General features: G+C 38.8%; 3 protein-coding genes across 4 annotated transcripts in view; 2 read left to right on the top strand and 1 right to left on the bottom strand.

Annotated features, from left to right (window-relative positions):
- LOC126109584 (uncharacterized) overlaps positions 1 to 22,492 on the bottom strand; it is a 239,864-nt gene that overhangs the window by 69,906 nt on the left and 147,466 nt on the right. The gene's annotated exons all lie outside the window — the stretch shown is intronic.
- The window catches only part of LOC126109576 (uncharacterized), a 558,983-nt gene that overhangs the window by 534,724 nt on the left and 1,767 nt on the right, over positions 1 to 22,492 (top strand). The gene's annotated exons all lie outside the window — the stretch shown is intronic.
- LOC126109579 (coiled-coil domain-containing protein 144A-like) overlaps positions 1 to 22,492 on the top strand; it is a 343,757-nt gene that overhangs the window by 319,588 nt on the left and 1,677 nt on the right. For both annotated transcript variants that reach the window (XM_049914612.1, XM_049914613.1), the window contains exons 7-9: positions 4,836 to 5,024; positions 18,872 to 19,037; positions 19,250 to 19,415. In XM_049914612.1, the coding sequence (XP_049770569.1) occupies positions 4,836 to 5,024; positions 18,872 to 19,037; positions 19,250 to 19,415 (521 nt within the window). The remainder of the gene's footprint in view (positions 1 to 4,835; positions 5,025 to 18,871; positions 19,038 to 19,249; positions 19,416 to 22,492) is intronic.

The following is a 22,492-nucleotide window of genomic DNA, read 5'->3' as shown; positions in this document are numbered from 1 at the left end:
ACGGAGGCGGAGAAGAGGAAGACAGACGATGAGTAAGCGACGTCGACAACACCTGAACAGCAGCCGTCAACTGTGTTTGCTGTTCAATGAGTGCTTGCATAAGCTGTTCCGTGTCTGCCCCGTCACGAACACACAAATCCACAACGCAGTGAAAATATCCGACCTCGTCGCCAAAAAGTGTTATAACCTTTAATCACCAATAATTGTGTGGATATTCAAACACACTCACTTAGAAACAATAGCTAGTTACACGATAACAACTCAGTATCTCTCATTCGACTGCCGTGCTGTGACATGCGGCCGGCGCCGTTCGTAGCTAGGTGGCGCTCCCGCGTTCAGCCGAGTTGCGGAGCGCCTCTATCGCCGTTTGCGCGTGCTGTCGTGGTGGCACTGTTAAATGTCGTGGCACTGTCACAACAGTTGTAGTGTGGTTTAGGTGGTCCGTACAGGCAATCCAAAGTAGGTCCCTTCTTCACATAACACTTGCAGGTTCCAATATCTGTACTGTAATATATTGTTGAAATGACTAATGACATGGTGCAACCAACTATGGTTTTCCTGTTTCATTATAACACTGCATGGTGAAAAAAGATTCACCTACTGTGTGTGTGTGTGTGTGTGTGTGTGTGTGTGTGTGTTTGAGGGAGCGAGAGATATTTATTTTAATACATCAGTATTATTTTATTTCCTAAACTTACTGGCACACCTCATTAAAAGGCTTCTGTGGTTGGACTGTACCACAATTTCTAATATTACACGTGACATAATATCTGATGTAAGAGTTTCAATCCTTTACTTCCAACAAGATAGCATGTGAGAGAATAACAAGCTTATGCCAGTGAATATTCCACCAGTACCTTACTTAATGTTATTGACCATCCACAGATAAGATCGTAAACATCTTCAGTCATACCATAACAGTTGTACCTATACTATGACATAGCTAAAGGACGTTATCACATACATTGTTGTATTGCCTTTGTGCCACATACGCACCAAAATAAGAAGCATACCTGTTCACATGTATCGACAATGTATTGGAGTGTGAAAAGAAGCTGGAAGCATAAGATATGTAAATAACTTGGGTTATAAAGTGTATGTATGTGCAAGATCTTGTCAACAATTGACGTATAAACCAATGTCACCATTTCTGAACGTGTTATGGGTGCTTGAACATGACCCAAGGATAATAAAAAGAATAGTCTACTTGGACCATGTTTTCATGCTCAAAACACTGGACTGAGTTTACCCTCTTCAAAACAACTGTGGAGCTCTGATTGTGTGCCTCTTCCTGTTGGTGTGGCCAGCAATGCAACATAACCAAAACAAGGTTCATGCAGACATAAGATCAGCTGTGCAAGATGTCTTTAGTGCTTTTGAAAGTGAAACCTGCATTGCCAGTTTGTCAAAGGATAAGTTTTGGTCCTGTGTGAAATCCACCAATGGATCAAATTTATCATTTGTAGATAGCAACTGCACAAAAATGGAAGATGGAAAAATTCTAGAGTTAGAAACAGTTACTCAGATCACATGTTCTCCACATTCACTTCCGTGCACACATTGACATATATGCATGTGACACGTGTAAGCAGGAGTGTTTGTGGAATGGAAAACTAAGAGTCAGGAGGAGGGGGCGAGGGTCCAGTGGACATTATGAAACAACTATTAGATAATACCTGTAGCCTCTCTTAAAGTAGTTGATGACAGACCTGTGGAACAATGAAAAACCTGTGATTACACACACACACACACACACACACACACACACACACACACACACACACACACACACACACACAAAATAAATATACATAATCTCCTGAATATTTATATCACTAACCTCAGTTTGTTGATTAATTATGGATCATGTTTCCCACGTATGACTTTCTGGAAATGAATATGTTGTCAGTGACTGTATATCCTCTAACACACAGTAAACAACTGTTTTTCGATATCTGAAGGAGCATGAGAAAATTATCATTTCCATAATTTTAGGGGCTCCGGACTGGTTGATATCTTAATTTCCATTCCCCCTCCCCCCCCCCCCCCCCCTCTAGTCATGGTCTACAGAATTTACCATTCCCAATAATAAATAAAACACGTATTATCTCCTTAGTTCTGGTTTATTCATTTGTTTCAACAAAACATTGTGCGAGTAACCATGTATACGAGGGGCATTTGAAAAGTCTGTGCATAAATAAAAGCTACTTATGTGTTTGGCGTAAACCTTTGTTTTTCGAAATAGTCTCCTTTTAGACTTATGCACTTCATCCAATGTGATTATAATTTGTTGATCCCTTCCGAATAATAGGAATTATCCGTATGCAAAACAGCTATTAGTTCCTGCAATCACCTCCTCGTTTCAATAAAATCATTGTCCTGCCAGCTATTTCTTCAAATTGGGGAACAAATAGTAGTCTGGAGAATAGGGGGGATGTGAAATGAGTTGGAATCCTATTTCCATTAATTTTGTGACCACTACTGCTGAGGTGTGTGAAGGTGTATTGTCGTGATAAAAAAGGACTTTTTTGTGGTCCAATTGCCAGCGTTTTTCTTGCAGCTCGGTTTTCAAACAGTCCAATAATGATGAATAATATGCACCTGTAATAGTTTTACCTTTTCCAGATAGTCGAATCCCAAAAGACAGTCGCCATAACCTTTCCGGCCGAAGGAATGGTCTTTGCCTTTTTTGGTGCAGATTCTCCCTTGGTAACCCATTGTTTAGATTGTTGTTTGAGCTCAGGAGTATAGTAATGTATCCATGTTTCATCCACAGTGACGAAACGACAGTTAGTCCTGTGGATTCTTCCTGAACGGCTGCAAATCATCCTTGCAATGCTTCGCACAATTCAGTTTTTGGGCAAGTGCGAGCAATCGCTGAACCCATCTTGTGGATAGCTTTCTCATGTCCAAATATTTATGCAAAATAATATGTACCCATTCATTTGAGATGCCCACAGCACTAGCAATCTCACGCACCTTATCTCTTCTGTCATCCATCACCATATCATGGATTTTATCAATGATTTCTGGAATTGTAACCTCCACAGGGCATCCAGAATGTTCAGCATCACTTGTGGCCATATGGCCACTCCGAAAATTTTGAAACCACTTATAAACTGTTCTAATCAAAGGTGCAGAGTCACAGCAGTGTTTATCAAGCTTCTCTTCAGTCTCCTGAGGTGTTTTGCCTTTCATAAAGTAATGTTTAATCACCACAAGAAATTTTTTTGTCCATTTGTTTGACAATGACTCCACTTCCTTGATTCACGCGAATGTCAAACACAAAGAAATAGACCAATATGGCTGAAAAGATACTACTAACTGAACATGACCTCGATACGGGCCAGTGGTGCCATCTCTTGGACTTTGCACGGACTTTTCAGATGCCCCTCGTATGTAATAGTTCTCAGATTGAAATTTGATTTTTGAATCCCCCACCTGAGAGCAATTATTTAGGAGGTAGTGATTCAGTAGCTTTCAAAACACTTGAGGAAGAGAAGCTACGTGGAGAAAACGTAACGATCACCAAGCAGGAGTGCAAAAAAGCAAATGGGTATGAGGCTATGAGGACTGAAAACTGCATATAAGGGAAAGAAATTGGAAGATGGCTGACGATTAGATGGTAAGAATAGACATGAAAAAATCTGTCAAGGAAAGAATTCAAAACTATTATGGCATAGCAGTAGCATAGAAGATATTAGAAAAGCTGTGTGGGCAGTTTTGTTTCACCTCTTCAAGAGACAATAAACCCAGTCATAGGCCTTCCAGAAAGTGATTTTATTTACAAACCAGCTATTTCTTTTGCAAGTAGAAATCTTGAAAGAAACTTCCAAGGATTTGTCAGATGTAAATCCACTGACGAAAATCACTCCCAAAATCCTAACGAGTCCACGAACAGTGTAATCTGGGAGAGAATTCCCGAGAGTTTTGGTGGCAATCGGTATACTGCATTTTGGTGTCTTGGATGCAGTGACAATATTCAGTGAAGGAAATGTTGCAAGATATGAAGTACTGAAAAGGCTGCTTGAAACCTTTGGTCATTTTGCAGTAAAACAAATGTTAAATTTAGATAAAGAAAGGCTTTGTGTGTCTGAGAACTGTTTGAGACTTTGAAACAATGGCAAGACAGGGAGGAAAAAGGATATTGCAAGATGAAATGGAAGAGGATGCAGACAACCCAATGTATGGAGCTGGGAGGCATTGTCAACTTTAATGGCTGTTTTCTGTAAGTTGTATTTTTCAAGAAAAAGTGTACTTTCTTAGTTTCTATTAACCAGAATTTGTTCAAAATTATGGGGTATACTCATTGGAGAATTGTGCATATTTTAACACGGGGATTTTCGTATTTTGTAAATCTCAAAGAAGTTAGCCTTATGTACATCGAACGGTGTAGAAAGTTTGTCTACTTTTCACAAATATAATTATCTTAAAAATAATCAATACTTTCAGAAATACCTTTGTTAGTGGCTAGAAATGTGCAACCCAAGGCATATTTTCTTCAAATTTTTATTCCCAATAATTGCTGAAAAGGGTACCTTTTATATGAATAAATATTACATTGTTTAAGATAGGGATTTTTCCAATCTGCCCAAAACTCTTTAAATGAAGTAAAATCATATCAGCCATATTATGTCTTATGTAACTGTGTAAAGTTTGTGATTGCTATTTGTCCTGTGGTTAATGCTTTCTCACAAAGGCGACACTGTGTGCAGTAGAATCAACATTCATTGGTGCTGAAGAAATGTAATACTTGCCAAGAAATAACTCCTGTTCCTCTATACCTGCAACAGCTGAAATGAATATTGTTTTAATGTACGGCCTTTTTTTTCCAGAAAAGTGCTCAGAAGGAATTAATGAATTTAGCTAGCGATTTGTCTCATAGCTGGCACAATATTGAGAAAGCAGCAGAAAAAGCTAGAAGGAAACGTTCACAGGTAGACATAGAATGCAAGGAAGCACCAAATCATCTCACAGAACTAATGAACCAACTGAGAAGAGCTTCAGCAGAGGAACTTAAAGCTGTAAGTATCTCCTTCTCTTCCATGCAGATAAGCAGGTCTTGTATAGCTTTCATGTTGCATGATGCATATGTAGTTACACCATCATTTCTGTATATTTGATGTGGGAGAAAAGTAATGAGACTGATTTTTTATGTACCGTAGTTTTTATTTTTTCAGTCAATAATATTGCCCAAGGGAACTCCCTTGGGCAACTATACACTGGCAGTCATTGTTCCCACTCTGGGTTGCAGTGCTCTCGGTCACATTCTTATGAATGTTCCTGAATCCCAAAATGTCATTTTAAGACATTTTTCAATTTTGGGGAAAAAATCAAAAGGACTCAGTTCAGGTGAATAGTGGGCCACAGAACAATATGAAAGCCTTTTTAAGTAAAAAATTCCACGATGGAAGTGGCCGCATGGCATGGGGTGATCTCACGAAGCAGCATCCACTTGTGTGCAATGTCCAGTCTCAGTTAATAATTCTCTCTTTCCTGAGCCTTTCAACTTTAGCTTTGTAAAACATTTGGTTGAAAGTTTGTCCTGGAGGAACAAATTCTTTATGCACGATAGCCCTACTGTCAAAAAAGCAAATTTGCTTTGTTTTGATCTTTGATTTGCTTATTTGAGCTGTTTTTGGTCAAGTAGATGTGTGTGTGCCACTCCTTACTTTTCCACTTTTTCTCAGGATCCCACTCATAAATCCACGTGATGACTCGACTAAACCATTAGTGTGCCAAAGTTTGATGTACAGTGAAAGTGTTTAACAGGTCACCCATCATCCTTATTGTTAAACTTCAGTCTGATCTCACAAGAGCACGCACACTGAAGTGTTTTTCTTGGTGTTTTAGGGTTTCGTGTAGCTGCTGGCTCGCACCTTGTACTTGAAACTGAGTCAGAACACTTAACAAGATCTGTTACCCGACGTAACATCTGAAGTATTTACCTTTTCCTTTTAATCGAGTGCTACAGTTGATTTTCTTGAAGTCGGGGTCCTGCTAATCAGTGCCTCAGAAATCCTGTGTGTTGCTGAGGAAAGGCTCGACTTCTTAACATTCTGAAGTTACTGGAGCAAAAGAAGAAAACTTACTCATATCATAAAAAGCACGTCCTCTAGTTTCAGACATATATTTCCTTGAGTAGTTGTACGGCTCATTAGTGTGATTCACGAATTAGAGAAGAACACAACTTTCATAAGACATATGCCTTGAAGGCTCAATATGACAGTCCAGATTGCAGTATATTTCAACTGTCGCAAAACCATCCTGTCTCTCATGTTAATTTTTGGAGAGTGTGGTTGCTCTTTGACAGTCAAGCCACTGCCAAGCCACCACCACAAAACGTAAAATGTGCCACCCACAGCGGGTGAAGCAATTTGTCACCACTTCTTGCTGTTTCCTTGTATTCCACATTGCCCGCTTAATGTCTGCAAACACGAAAACAGCCATGCACAGTATATGTTCTGCGACTTACTTGCTACTACTTAATATTATTCTGTCATGTTCATCTTTCCTTGCACCACATGACGAGTGTTATACAGGCGCCCACTAGAACTGATAGACTCAATTCAGTGCGTACACATACAGGGGGCGCACACGCGTGCAGACGCACACAGTTTGTTGCCTGGGTTACTTCCCATCAAGTGGACTCTCCCAACATTCACAAAGTCTCTCTGCAGTGCCGTATAATTGTTAACCAGTTATTTTCAACAAGATGGTGTAACTTCACATACAGCTCGCGTTTCAATGTCACTGCTTGCTGATGTTTTTTGGTGATCGCATTATTTAACTGTGACTTTGGCCTCCACGATCGCCTGACCTAACACCACCTGACCATTTTTTTTTCCCGGGGTTTAGCAAAAGCAACTGTCCAAAATCCATCAATGAATGGAAAACTGCAATATCTACTTTCACTGCTTTTGTTACAGAAGAAATGTTACAGCTTGTGTTTGGGAACATAAGACGAAACTATCTTTGGCTGTAGTTTAAACTATTGTTTCTTCAATAAACTGGTTCTGAGTATAGTGGCATCAACATAACATGGTTTTACACCCAGAACTGTTTTATTGAAGATGACAAAGGCTGTAAAAGCCTATGCTCTCGTAGGCAGTTGTACTGTTATATGTATTGTAGTATTGGAATAAATCCCCCCATGAACCATGGACCGTGCCGTTAGTGGGGAGGCTGGTGTGCCTCAACGATACAGATAGCCATACCGTAGGTGCAACCACAACAGAGAGGTATCTGTTGAGAGGCCAGACAAAAGTGTGGTTCCTGAAGAGGGGCAGTAGCCTTTTCAGTAGTTGCAGGGGCAACAGTCTGGATGATTGACTGATCTGGCCCTGTAACACTAACCAAAACGGCCTTGCTGTTTTGGTACTGCGAACGGTTGAAAGCAATGGGAAATTACAGCCGTAATTTTTCCCGAGGGCATGCAGCTTTACTGTATGATTAAATGATGATGGCGTCCTCTTGGGTAAAATATTCCGGAGGTAAAATAGTCCCCCATTCGGATCTCCGGGTGGGGACTACTCGAGAGGACTCGGGAGAAAGAAAACTAGCGTTCTACGGATCAGAGTGTGGAATGTCAGATCCCTTAATCGGGCATGTAGGTGAGAAAATTTAAAAAGGGAAATGGATTGGCTAAAGTTAGATATAGTGGGAATTAGTGAAGTTCGATAGCAGAAGGAACAAGACTTTAGGTCAGGTGGATACAGAGTTATAAATACAAAATCAAATAGGGGTAATGCAGGAATAGGTTTAATAATGGATAAAAAAATAAGAGTGCGAGTAAGCTACTACCAACAGCATAGTGAACGCATTATTGTGGCCAAGATAGACATGAAGCCCGCGCCTACTACAGTAGTAAAAGTTTATATGCCTACAACCTCTGCAGATGATGAAGAAATTGATGAAATGTATGATGAGATAAAAGAAATTAGTCAGGTAGTGAAGGGAGATGAAAATTTAATAGTCATGGGTGACTGGAATTCGACAGTAGGAAAACGAAGATCAGTTTGGATTCCGTAGAAGTAATGGAACACGTGAGGCAATACTGACCCCTATGACTTATCTTAGAAGCTAGATTAAGAAAAGGCAAACCTATGTTCCTAGCATTTGTAGACTTAGAGAAAGCTTTTACAATGTTGACTGGAATACTCTCAAATTCTGAAGGTTGCAGGGGTAAAATACAGGGAGTGAAAGGCTATTTACAATTTGTACAGAAACCAGATGGCAGTTATAAGTGTCGAGGGGCAAGCAGTGGTTGGGAAGAGAGTGAGACAGGGTTGTAGCCTATCCCCAATGTTATTCAATCTGTATATTGAGCAAGCAGTAAAGGAAACAAAAGGAAAGTTCGGAGTAGGTATTAAAATCCATGGAGAAGAAATAAAAACTTTGAGGTTTGCCGATGACATTGTAATTCTGTCAGACATAGCAAAGGACTTGGAAGAGCAGTTGAACAGAATTGACAGTGTCTTGAAAGGAGGATATAAGATGAACACCAATAAAAGCAAAACGAGGATAATGGGATGTAGTCAAATTAAATTGGGTGATGCTGAGGGAATTAGATTAGGAAATGAGACACTTAAAGTAGTAAACGAGTTTTGCTATTTGGGGAGCAAAATAACTGATGGTCGAAGTAGAGAGGATATAAAATGTAGACTGGCAATGGCAAGGAACGCGTTTCTGAACAAGAGAAATTTGTTAACATAGAGTATAGATTTAAGTGTCAGGAAGTCATTTCTGAAAGTATTTGTATGGAGTGTAGCCATGTATGGAAGTGAAACATGGACGGTAAATAGTTTGGACAAGAAGAGAATATCAGCTTTCAAAATGTGGTGCTACAGAAGAATACTGAAGATTAGATGGGTTGATCGCATAACTAATGAGGAGGTATTGAATAGGATTGGGGAGAAGAGGAGTTTGTGGCACAACTTGACTAGAAGAAGGGATCGCTTGGTAGGACATGTTCTTAGGCATCAAGGGAGGACCAATTTAGCATTGAAGGGCAGCGTGGATGGTAAAAATAGTAGAGGGAGACCAAGAGATGACTACACTAAGCAGATTCAGAAGGATGTAGGTTGCAGTAGGTACTGGGAGATGAAGCAGCTTGCACAGGATAGAGTAGCATGGAGAGCTGCATCAAACCAGTCTCAGGACTGAAGACAACAAGAAGATGTTTGCATGCAGTGGGGAAGGGTAAAAAAAATTAGATATTTGGGTAGCACATGGCCCAAGCCAAAATCACAAAAATGAGTGGGTGGCCATATATGCATCTCCGCTTGTGTCATCAATTAGCTCATGAACAACACCGACCATTTGTATGTTGTTGTTGTTGTTGAGAAATGATGTCTTTATGCTAACTTAAGGAAAACGCAGCAGCTACTCACTGTACAAGACGTGCATGCATCCACAAAAGATAATGTTATGCATCTGGTAGAACAATGACGGTATGGTGTACTACAAATTGCTTCGCTAAGGCGTAACCATTACTGCTGACATTTACTGACAACAACTGAAATGTCTGGCAAATGCAATCCAAGAACAATGACCGGGAAGATAGCGTGATGTGATGCTACTCCACAGTAATGTCCTCCTGCATTCTGCAGGACTGAAAAGTAATACTGGAGCTGGGTTGGAAAGTCACTCCGCACCCACCTTATTCACCTGATTTTGCGACCTCAGATTTCCACGTTCTCTGCTCTCTATCAAACAGCTTTCAAGGTACTCCCTTTCCAGATGGAAACACACTCTGAGCATGGCTCGACTAGTTCTTCACCTGATAGCCACATGATTCCTACAGTTTAATTGGAAAGTTACCCTGGCATTGGCAGACTGTTGTAAACATTGAAGAAGAATATGTCAGTGATGACTAAATCCTTGTTACGTGTATCTGTTGTGTTTAATAAGCTTAGGTACAAATGCTATGAACTTACGCAGCAACCTAATAGTATGGAGGTTAGTGCTTAATGAAGAAAAGATTGTAGAAAGTCAAACAATGGAAAATTCAGGTTGGAATGCAACAGTATTATGAAAAGGATAGTTGCTTCTCACCATATACCGGAGATGCTGAGTTGCAGATAGGCACAAACATAGGTTGTATTTGTGTGTGGAGAAGAGGGAGGGGGAGCATATTTTTGATAAATATCTTGTTGGCTGAAAGCTGATTTTCTGACAGTTTTTTGTTGTGCCTTTCTGCAACTCGGCACCTGTGCTATATGATGAGTAGCAGCTGTCCTTTCCATAATATTGTTAGATTTTAGAAAGTGTTGCAGGTATCACTAAGTGGAAGGAACACCTTGGCATTTTATACGAAGCTGGAAATTTAATTAAGATATGAGGATGGTTTGAAAAGTTCTCAGAATGGAATAGAAAAAAAAGTACTTACATCACTGAAACATTTTTTTCATTTTTCAATGTAGTCTCCTTGTAGACTAATGCACTTGGTCCAACAATGTTCCAGTGCCTTGATCCCATCTCGAAAATGAGTTTCCTCCAGACTTGCAAAAGAATTGTTAATTCCAGCTATCAATTCTTCATTTGAAGTGAATCTGCGTCCACCAAGAAAAATTTTTAGTTTTGGGAAGAGATGGAAGTCTGTCAGAGCCATATCAGGTGAATAAAGTAGGTGTGACAACAATTTATACCTTAGTTCGTGTAATTTTGCCATGCCGCTGGCACGTGTGGGGGCACATGTCAAGAGTCGCAGCACCCATCTTGCAGATAATATTTTCATTTCTAATTCTTCAGTTTAAATGCGATATACCTTTTCAGATGATATCTGGCAAGCGTGAGCAATTTCACGCATTTTCAATGGGCGATCCTCCACACCTATTTTGTGCACTTATGCAATGATTTCTGGAGTAGTGACACGTCTTGGCCGGCCACTGTGCGAATCATCTAAGATCTCTCGACCAAATGTAAATTCGTTCACCCACTTGGCAACAGTTGTATATGAAGATGCATTGTCCCCTAGTGTATTCTGGAAATCGGCATGAATGTCCTTTGCTTTCATACATTTCTTTACAAAGTTCTTAATCTCTGCTCGAATCTTGAATTTTCATTTTTTTTTTTTTTCTTCCTTTTTCCCCCCATCTTTGCAAATCACTACGTGGGAGCAACAGAGCCAAGTCACAGCCACAGCTCTCTTCCGAGAGCATGACACCTGTTTACAGACAACAGTCCAATGAATATCACGTGAAACACTCGTTGTGCTGGTGCTGACCTCTTGTGGTGATTCCGAGAACTTTTCAAACCACCCTCGTACACCAAAGAAAGGAAGGAGTGCCTTACTTGTTGTTGGTAGACTAAGCTACATGAAGACATGTGAAAATTTGTTCAATAAAAATATTAGAATGGAGGAGGGATCATGCGCTTCCGTTATGATACAATGGTTAAATTGTGTTGAAATTATTTCAGTAATGTATGAGATCATGGAAGTAAGTGCAGTCAGCTGGTTATCACCATTCCCTACATCTACATCTATACTCCACAAAGCAAAGTCAGGTGAGGGTGGATGGTACGTTATGTATCAATGTCGCACCCCCACACTCTTCCCCATTCCATTCACAAATGACTCGTGGGAAGAAAGATTGCTGATAAGCTTTCATGTGAGGTCTGGGGTATCTCTAATTTTCCCTCCACGGTCTTGTCGCGAAATAGTGTGTACATAAAGTTCAAGAATACTTTAAATTATCGTCGACTGCGGCAGTCGCTTCCCGTATTCTCTCCCAGAGCTCTGCTACATCACATGCTAGGGCGGTACATACACCAGATCTATGTGTCCCCACATTAAAAAGTCACACGGAGTGAGATCTGGTGATCGGGAAGGTCCTTTCATGAAACAGCTGTCCCCTTTTGTAGCAAGGACGATCTATCGATGCGGCAGCTCCGTGTTCAGGTACCGACGAACTTCGCGATGAAAACGGGGTGGAGCCCCATCCTGCTGAAAGATGAACGGAGAGTCTGATTGCATTTGAGGCATCAGCCATTGCCCCAACATGTCCAAGTAGGAATATCCAGTGACAGTACTCTCGGCAAAGAACAATGTGGCCTGTACAGTTTTTGACGCGACACAGCACAAAGAACATTTACCTTTGGGGAATCGTGCTCAAATTCAATGCATTCATGTGGATGCTTTGAACCCCATATTCAACAATTATGCCTGTTCACTTTCCCATTAGTGTGAAAAGTGGCTTCATCGCTAAAAATTAAGCGATCAACAATGCCATCCCCATCCTCATTCAATTGTTGCAACTGCAAACAAAACTCAAAACACTTGTCTTTGTCGTCATTGAGCTTCTGCACTAGCTCCAATTTGAATGGTTTCATGGACAGCTTCTGTCACAGGACTTTCCACACTGTCATTGGAGCAGATTCCTTTGGAGTCTTTACAAATGTCTCTCGTACGTGCTCCACATTCACTTCACTTGCACTGGGACATCTGCCTCTCTCTGTCGGGCACAAGAAACCCGTCGTAACAAATTTGTTGTGCCAGTGGTAAATGGCCTTCCATGTTGGTGGCTTCTTGCCATACTTGGTTCTAAACAATCATTGAACAGCTGTAGCACACTTGTTTTTCTCGAATTCCAACACACAGAAAGCTTGCTCTGCACCTGAACGCGCTACATTTGCAACTAGCACTGATTATCAGCAACTTACCAAACTACGCTGTGGTGGTATACATAAAAAAAAAACTTTCAGGGTTTCTCTTCAAAATGACATGTATAATATCTGTCCAATGTTTGGTTCTTGTGCAATAAATAATTGAGTGTTCCCGGACTATATGTACACCCTGTACATGTTGTAGGAAGCAATATACTAGTAACTCTTCTAGGAATGATAATTAATTGAAACCCTCAGCTCCCGACAGGTGTTGTTGATATACGTCGATGGGGACAGCTGAAAATGTGTTCCCCGACCGGGACTTGAACCCAGGATCTCCTGCTTACATGGCAGACGCTCTATCCGTCTGAGCCACCGAGGGTACAGACGAATAGTGCGACTGCAGGGACTTATCCCTTGCACGCTTCCCGTGAGACCCACATTCCCAACTGTCCACCGTCTATATACGTAATGTACCTAATAGATATTTGCCCTTCCACTCATTACTCGCGCACACCAAGTTGTCTATTCCCATAAGAGTTCAGGCAACCTGTGCGCATTTGCACAGACGAACGTCAATGGCTGGATAGCCTTTAACTATATATATGAAGATAGTAATTGTTCTCGAAAGAACAGATACCATTGATCACCGTGCAGCTTCTCTAGAATAAATGATAATTAATTAAAACCCTTATCTGCTGACAGGTGTTGTTGATATACCTCGATGGGGACAGCTGAAAATGTGTGTGTGTGTGCCATGTAAGCAGGAGATCCCGGGTTCGAGTCCCGGTCGGGGGGCACATTTTCAGCTGTCCCCATCGAGGTATATCAACACCTGTAGGCAGCTGAAGGTTTCAAGTATCATTCATTCTAGAGAAGCTGCACAGTCATCAATGGTATCTGTTCTCTCAAGTACAATTACTATCTTCATATATATATTCTAGGAATGTACGCTCTTGGAAGTTTTGACAGTAAAGAGCACAGTGGTGCAGAATGCTTCTCTTGCAGCGTCGCTCTGGGATTAGCTGAGCATCATCTTCACTCTCTTACTAAATGAACCTTTAACGAAATGTGCTGCTCTTCTTTGAATGCCCTTGTTCTTGTGTCTTTCCTGTCTGATACAGAAACCAGCCTGATGAGGTTCATAAAGTATTGGTTGAACAAGGGTTTTGTAAGCTGCCTGCGTTGTGGGTTGCCTCCATCTCCACAGGATCTTCCAATGAGTCTGTTTGGTGTCAGCCTCACCAATAAGTTTCATGTGTTCATTCCACTTTAAACTGCTCCATACGTACATTACTAGATGTTTTATGGGAGTGATTGCATCCAGTGAGTGTTCTGCAGTTGTTCAGCCATATAGCAGTGGGTCTTCCTGCCTATTTATTTGCAATTCATTAAATTTGTTTTACGTTGAGGGTCACCTGCCAATCCCTGCACCAAGCATTGATCATTTGCAGATTGTGTTGGATTTCGATTCAATTTCCTAGTGTTGCAACATCTCTGTACACAACAGTATTTTCCATGAAAATCTTCATGCTACTTTCAACATTAGGACATTTATGTATTATACATCTGAAGGTTTCTCTCTATTGAAAATGACATGTTGTTTTCTGTTACCTAGAAAATCTTCAGTCCAATCACTCAGCTTGTCAAATATTCCATATGCTCCTGTTTTGTTGTCGAACACATTCCGGAAGCTGAGAAAATGTTTTTTTCCCTTTAAAATTCATTTTTGTAAGTTAGTTTCTGTAGTTGTAAATTATTTTTATTGAGGTTGGATTCCTCTGGAAACCATGTTCTCAACTACCACAGTATTAGTGCTGTAAACAAGAAAAATGGCAGCGTCAGTTGTAAGAGATTTGAAATAATTTATTACAGCAAATTGATTTGTCACCGCATGGCCATTTTCAGTACAAAAATAAGTATTGAAGACTCGTGTAATAAAAGCACATACTAACAACTTCAACATGGCCGTCCGCAGCTTGTGGTCTAATGGCTAGCGTTGCTGCCTCTGGATCACAGAGTCCCGGGTTCGATTCCCGGCTGGTTCGGCCATTTTATCTGCCCAGGCACTGGGTGTTTGTGTTGCGCCATCATTTCAACATCATCATTATTTGTGAACATGGCTAAAATTTGACTGTGTAAAGATTGGGACACTGTACAGGCACTGATGACCGTGCGGTTAATCAGCCCACAAACCAATCATCAACATCCTCCTCATCCAACGTTTATTGTGTGTTGAGGTCATGTTGAAGTTATAATATGTGCTTTTATTGCACAAATTTTAAAACTAATATTTGCACTGAAGAGGGTCCTGTAGTGAATGAAATAGATTTTCTGTAATAAATGATTTCATCTCTCTTAGAATCGAGGCTGCCATTTTTTTTTTGATACAGGAGCTATTATTATTATTATTATTATTATTATTTCTTTACTTTCTCAGACGTTAAGTCTGGTTAAAAATGGAAAGTGACGCGGACCTTGATCAAGCGTCACTTCCTTTTAACTGTACGATATATTGCATTTAGGAACTTTCGGGTAATTGAACATGTATCAATAATTACGGATTTCTGTAATTGTATATATAAGTTTGGATGTAGCTGTATTGCATTGATGTACTGGTGGATATTGTGTGGTATGACTCCTGTAGTTGATAGTATAATTGGTATAATGTCAACTTTATCCTGATGCCACATGTCCTTGACTTCCTCAGCCAGTTGGATGTATTTTTCAATTTTTTCTCCTGTTTTCTTTTGTATATTTGTTGTATTGGGTATGGATATTTCGATTAGTTGTGTTAATTTCTTCTTTTTATTGGTGAGTATGATGTCAGGTTTGTTATGTGGTGTTGTTTTATCTGTTACAATGGTTCTGTTCCAGTATAATTTGTATTCATCATTCTCCAGTACATTTTGTGGTACATACTTGTATGTGGGAACGTGTTGTTTTATAAGTTTATGTTGTAAGGCAAGCTGTTGATGTATTATTTTTGCTACATTGTCATGTCTTCTGCGGTATTCTGTATCTGCTAGTATTGTACATCCACTTGTGATGTGATCTACTGTTTCTATTTGTTGTTTGCAAAGTCTGTCTTTATCTGTTGTGGTATTGGGACCTTTAATAATATGCTTGCTGTAATATCTGGTGTTTATTATTTGATCCTGTATTGCAATCATGAATCCTTCCATCTCACTGTATATATTGCCTTTTCTTAGCCATGTGTTGGATGCGTCTTGATCGATGTGTGGCTGTGCCATGTAGTGTTTTCTTTCTCCAATTTACTTTTTTTGTATCTGTTGATGTTATGTGATCTAAAGGATTGTAGAAGTGGTTATGAAATTGCAGTGGTGTAGCCAATGTATTTATATGAGTGATTGCTTTGTGTATTTTGCTAGTTTCTGCTCGTTCTAGAAAGAATTTTCTTAAATTGTCTACATGTCCGTAATGTAGGTTTTTTATGTCAATAAATCCCCTTCCTCCTTCCGTTTTGCTTAATGTGAATCTTTCTGTTGCTGAATGTATGTGATGTATTCTATATTTGTGGCATTGTGATCGTGTAAGTGTATTGAGTGCTTCTAGGTCTGTGTTACTCCATTTCACTACTCCAAATGAGTAAGTCAATATTCGTATAGCATAAGTATTTATAGCTTTTGTCTTGTTTCTTGCTGTCAATTCTGTTTTCAGTATTTTTGTTAGTCTCTGTCTATATTTTTGTTTTAGTTCTTCTTTAATATTTGTATTATCTATTCCTATTTTTTGTGTGTACCCTAGATATTTATAGGCATCTGTTTTTTCCATTGCTTCTATGCAGTCGCTGTGGTTCTCCAATATGTAATCTTCTTGTTTAGTGTGTTTTCCCTTGACAATGCTATTTTTCTTAAATTTGTCTGTTCCAAAAGCCATATTTATATATCATTGCTGAATACTTCTGTTATCTTTAGTAATTGGTTGAGTTGTTGATTGGTTGCTGCCAGTAGTTTTAGATCATCCATGTATAGCAAAGGTGTGATTTTGTGCAGGTATGTTCCAGTAACATTGTATCCATAATATGTATTATTTAGCATGTTGGATAGTGGGTTCAGAGCAAGGCAGAACCAGAAAGGACTTAATGAGTCTCCTTGGTATATTCCACACTTAATCTGTATTGGCTGTGATGTGTGATTATTTGAATTTGTTTGGATATTAAGTATAGTTTTCCAATTTTTCATTTCTATGTTTAGGAACTGTATCAATTTAGGATCTACTTTGTATATTTCCAATATTTGTAGTAACCATGAATGGGGTACACTATCAAAAGCTTTTTGGTAATCAATGTATGCGTAGTGTAGCGACCTTTGTTTAGTTTTAGCTTGATATGTCACCTCTGCATCTATTATCAGTTGCTCTTTACATCCTCGAGCTCCTTTGCAACAGCCTTTTTGTTCTTCATTTATAATTTTGTTCTGTGTTGTATGTGTCATTAATTTCTGTGTAATGACTGAAGTTAATATTTTGTATATTGTTGGTAGGCATGTTATGGGGCGATATTTAGCTGGGTTTGCTGTGTCTGCTTGATCTTTAGGTTGAAGATAAGTTATTCCATGTGTAAGTGTATCAGGGAATGTGTATGGGTCTGCAATGTAACTGTTAAATAATTTAGTTAGATGTGAATGTGTTGAGGTGAACTACTTTAGCCAGAAATTTGCTATTTTATCTTTTCCAGGGGCTTTCCAATTGTGAGTAGAATTAATTGCTTGGGTGACTTCATGTTGCAAAATTATCACTTCAGGCATTTGTGGTATCATCTTGTATGTGTCTGTTTCTGCTTGTATCCACCGTGCATGCCTGTTATGTTGTACCAGGTTTGACCATATGTTGCTCCAGAAGTGTTCCATGTCTGTTATGTTTGGTGGATTGTCTATTTTAATGTGTGTGTTATCTATTGTCTGGTAAAATTTCTTTTGGTTTGTGTTGAATGCTTGGTTTTGTTTCCTTCTATTTTCACATTTTTTGTATCTTCTAAGTCGTTTGGCCAATGCTTGTAATTTCTGCTTCTTTTCATTTAATTGCTCTATCGCTTCTTGTTGTGAGATTTTACCTAAACTTTTTCGTGTTTTTTTTTTTTTTCTGACATTTCATTTTTTATAAATTGTGTTAGCTGTCCGATGTCTTTCCTCAGTTTTTCTATTCTGATCGGTAGCCTGTGTTGCCAAGCTGGTTTTGTGGGTTTCTTCTGTGTGTTGGTTGGTTCTGATCTCTGCCTAGTGTGTATATTTAGTGTCGTGAGTGCTCCTATATAAACCAGTAGTTGTAACTCTTCCATAGTTGTGTTTTCATTTATTTTGTTGTGTATGATTGCGTTGGTAGTTTTTATTGTTGTTTCGACTTGTGGGTTATTTGGCAGTCTATGCAAGAATGGTCTAATGTCTGTATTTGTGTCTTTGTATTCTATATATGTCAGCTGAAATTTATCTTCTATATCTAACATGTGTCACTTCGTGTTCTATTTGTGCTTGTTCTGGTGGCTGTCTGAAGATTTTGTTTTCCTCTGATTGTTTAAAATTGATGTGTGTTGTCCTTTGTTTGCTCTGGGATGTTGGAGTCCATTACTGTATTTTCTTCTTCTTCTGATTGCACATTATTTTGTTCCAGTATTTGTTGTACTTGTTGTTTGATGTTTTCTAATTCTGACTGGGGTATCCTGTTATTTTTTATTATTACACGGATCTGATCAGCTAGTCGTTGTTCTGTTAAAAATTTTAATTCTGGGTATCTGGTAATAAATTTTGTGTATACTTGTGATCTGTATCCAGTTGTGTTGGTTCCTAGGTTTTCTTGCTTGGTAATAACAGAACATGAGGTGTTGGTTAACTTCATCTGACCATCTCATCCTCTGTCTTTGTTTTCCTTCTAGGGTGGTTGCAGGAAGCATATCTTGCAAAACACCTCTATTTGGATTTAAATAATTTTCCAGTTGGCTAGCAGTGTCGTTACCATTGTGCGCGGGCATAGGGTTCAAGCGTCGTCCCCGACCATGACGGCGCTTGTCCGAGGCTTCTTTAGTTCTGTCCTGAACCAACTAATCACACTAGCCCTATTAGTGGTTTGTTCTTTTCGTCGCCTTTTACAACTGGCAGAACATACCGGAGGCCTATTCTTTTCCCGGGCCTCCACGAGATATTATTATTATTATTATTATTATTATTATTATTATTATTATTATTATTTGAGGTGTTAATGACAGAACTGCAATATCCAAATTGTGCCCCCAATCTTTCTTTGATTGCAGTTGCATGAAACCATGGTATCACTGATGAACAGAGATTCTACTTTACAAGAGACATTGGACTTTGGTACAGCATATAATGACTTGTTCTATATACTGGATCTTGTGGCGCAAAAGAGGATGGCAAGACATAGGACACTAAGTTTACCTGAAATGTCTATCCTCGCAGGTAAGAAATGGTAACTTGGAAAAACATTGCAAATAATGATTGGTCTTTAGATTTATGTGCCAGAACTTTGTAAGAACTGTGTTCACGATGGTCTGGCTGAATTAATTTCTGCAAAATGCTGCATTTTTAATAAAATAGAACAAAGTGACACCTGTAAAATCATTAGGATGATGAAACTTTGATATGGCTTATGAAACAAAAATAATTTTCAGACGATCCTCGTTTAGAGCATCTCATTGGCATGCACTCAGATGAAACACGTGAATCTGAAAGTTCCAACAAATTCTCAAATACCTGTGAGTGGAATCAACATATGGATGCTTTACTGTCTAATAATGATCAACTGGTTCAATCATTAAGAGACCTCATTGCTGTATGGTGAGTTCCAGCAAATGTATGTTTCTATATTTCAATTGATGTCCAGTGTATAATCTTGATTTAAATAATTGAAAGAACAAAATTCATATCTTCGTGGACTGACTGACTACTATGTTACAGAATATAAAAACTGTAACATACATATTTAGAAGTATTTATTGCAGTGTCATAGTGTAATGTCAGTTTGAAACAGCAAGGTGTGAGGAAGGGACCTCCAGGAGTACGTACATCCTATTTGTTCTACACAAGTATCACACGTTATTACTCTTGCGTTTTGTTTTGGAAGTTTCGATTCGAATTCCTTTGTTCACCAGTTCGTTGTTTTCATTTCTATGAGAGGTATATGTGGCATCTTGAGTGCTCTCACTGTTCATATCATTTACTTGTGATTGGAGTATATTCTTACAACATGACTCGTATTCTATAACCAATGTATAGTATGACAGTTCCCAAGACTACAGGAAGAGAACACACACACAATCATTAAACCGTCCAGTAGAGCTCAGATGCTGCTTACGGTTGCCACACCAGGGAAGGTTTGGGACGTTTACCATTTGTAATTTTGGTTCCAGGGTTCCCTAAATGAGTTAGACTGTGTCTGCTTTCCTAACTACTGATACAAAGACCCAACTGCAAGATGAGATCTATAGGTAGCACATTTCTCAACACTTTATTGCAGTAGACTGTGCGGAAAATGTCTCAAAGAGATCTTTTGCAGTGTATGTTAACTCTGCTGCAATCTTAAAGGTTTTGCAGTTTTTGATCCTGAATTACACATTTAATGCTCATTGCATGTATTCAATCTATATGTGTGATAAAATAGTGGTGTTACTTTTAATCACATGTCGTGTGCTGTGTTTGACTGACAGAAGCAAACTAAGTGCCGAATTTGAATTGAAATGTATGCGAAGATAATGTGCCTTTTTTTTTACTCGTGCTTTTGTATAATGAAATGTGCAGATTGGTATCCCACATTAAAGATCTGTCCTAAACACATTATTTCCAGTATCGTTTGTTAAAATAGTCTCAGGAAAAGTGGCATAGGTAGCAAGCTATTACCATTACAGGTATATTGTTCTGTTGGAATTACGTGTACCCTTACCTGGATCTGCACTGTTTATAGTTCTCAGTTGTTATTCAGGTATGGTCTGGATGCACAACTTACCTCACTTTCACCCTGGACCCATATTCCAAATATTTGTCTGATACACAGCACATTCTATTCATATTTTGCTATTCTGACTCACAATATGTACACTTATTTGTAAGAAAATAAAATTCTCAAGAACTCTGGTACAATACACTCAGAAGAAGAAACTTGCTAATAATGCATTTGAATCTCCCAAATGCTGTCAATGAGTGAGGAAATTCTCAGCAAGTAGCAACTGAAGGTAACAGGACATGTTTCACATGCATCTTTTATGAAGCTCTGGTTAGATGGTCCTACTTGTGTGAACATGTGCTAGTGCTTTCCGAGACATTTACAAACTTTGCATTGCTTCTCTACAGCAGATAGAATTCCCAATTGATATTGTCATTCTACTAAATTTATTCCAAACCATTGTGGCATGGTTGTGCAGCAGCCTTATAATGTGATTAATATTAAAAAACAGTCCCGGCCCACATGTTTGTTCTCAGTGGTTTTTAAACCATCTTCTATGGTTTGCTTCCTGTTAGGTTACCATTTAACCTAATAATTCCATAACTCTCTCTCTCTCTCTTTTTCTTTCTTTCCAGCTCCACACTGGTGGCATCTTCTACATGGTTGAGAAAAACCTGGGTATTTAGGAAAAACTCGGTGGATAAATTATTTATTTTTTTTGCCATTTTTTTTCATATTGGTAATAAAGCATCTAAATTTAAAGTCCCATGATTAAGTTATTCACAAGTCTAACCCATTCTAACTTCTGCAGAAAAGATAATTTACATGTAAAAGTTAGTTTTATTGATTACCAGCTTAGCATCTGCCGCTTCACTCACTCAGACTGTGTGCTCTGCACAGATTTTTTAAAACTGAATTTTTATGTTGTTCACAAATTGCACTAACTTCTAAACTTTTCATGCAAATTAAGGCCATAGAAGCATGGTCTTTCCCAAATGTACTTCTTACCAAAAAGTGATTCTTTTAGCTGGAGTCAAAGATGGGCATTAATCATGCCTTTTGCATTCTTGTGGAGACATTTCCATAGAAATGTTCATCCCTAAAACACATTTTTTATATGTAACTGATAAGTGAAATACCAATTTTCATATTTTTAACGTTAAAATGTTTTTTAATACAAGAAAATATTTTCTTACACACTTTTATCTCTCGTTTCATTCCCTAAGGAGTTGAATTTCCAGCAACAGTGTAACAGCTAGTTTTTTTATTTCTAACTGAGAAGCCAAATTGCAGTTTTGAGATTTAGCTTTAAAATATCTTCATAATGAAATATTTGCATAAACAATCTCATTCTCTGTTTCACCACATTAGCATTGTAATTTCCAAAAACACTAACACGACTTTTTTAAAAATGTCTATAACCAAGAAGACAAATACCAATTTTCATAGCTGTAGCTTCAAAGAAACTTCAGTTCTTTAGAGCTATCTTCGAAATCGACTTAATAGCTAATATTTTCAAAAAGCTTTCCTTCTATTATGCGTGGGATTTCAAAAATCCCTTCCTAAACAATGGCTTCAGTATAAGATCGACAGTCTCTCCAGATTTAAAGATCCTGTCTTTGGCAGTTTGGTTTGGGTGTGATGAGTCATTCACGACATTGCGTTTTATATGTATGATAGATAGATTGTAATTTAGAGAGAAACCTTCAAATCATTTGGATAAAGATGTATAAGTAATAGCTAGATTCCTTACAGTTTGATGCAGGATACAAATTCATCTGTGCAAAATAGCTCAGTCAGAGCAAATTTTCAAAGGATAGAAAACCCAGGATGGAACATGGACAATATGAAAGGAGATAGTGCTGCTCACCACACACAGCAGGCATTGAGTGGCTGGCAACAGATGATTGCTGGGAGGACTGTTGCCAGCTTTCCATGGGAACTACTGGTGGAAACTACAGTATGATTAAAATTA

This window comes from Schistocerca cancellata, chromosome 12 (assembly GCF_023864275.1).
Source record: "Schistocerca cancellata isolate TAMUIC-IGC-003103 chromosome 12, iqSchCanc2.1, whole genome shotgun sequence".
Taxonomy (NCBI): domain Eukaryota; kingdom Metazoa; phylum Arthropoda; class Insecta; order Orthoptera; family Acrididae; genus Schistocerca; species Schistocerca cancellata.
The sequence above is the reverse complement of the archived record's forward strand: the minus strand, read 5'-3'. Positions and strand labels throughout refer to the sequence as shown.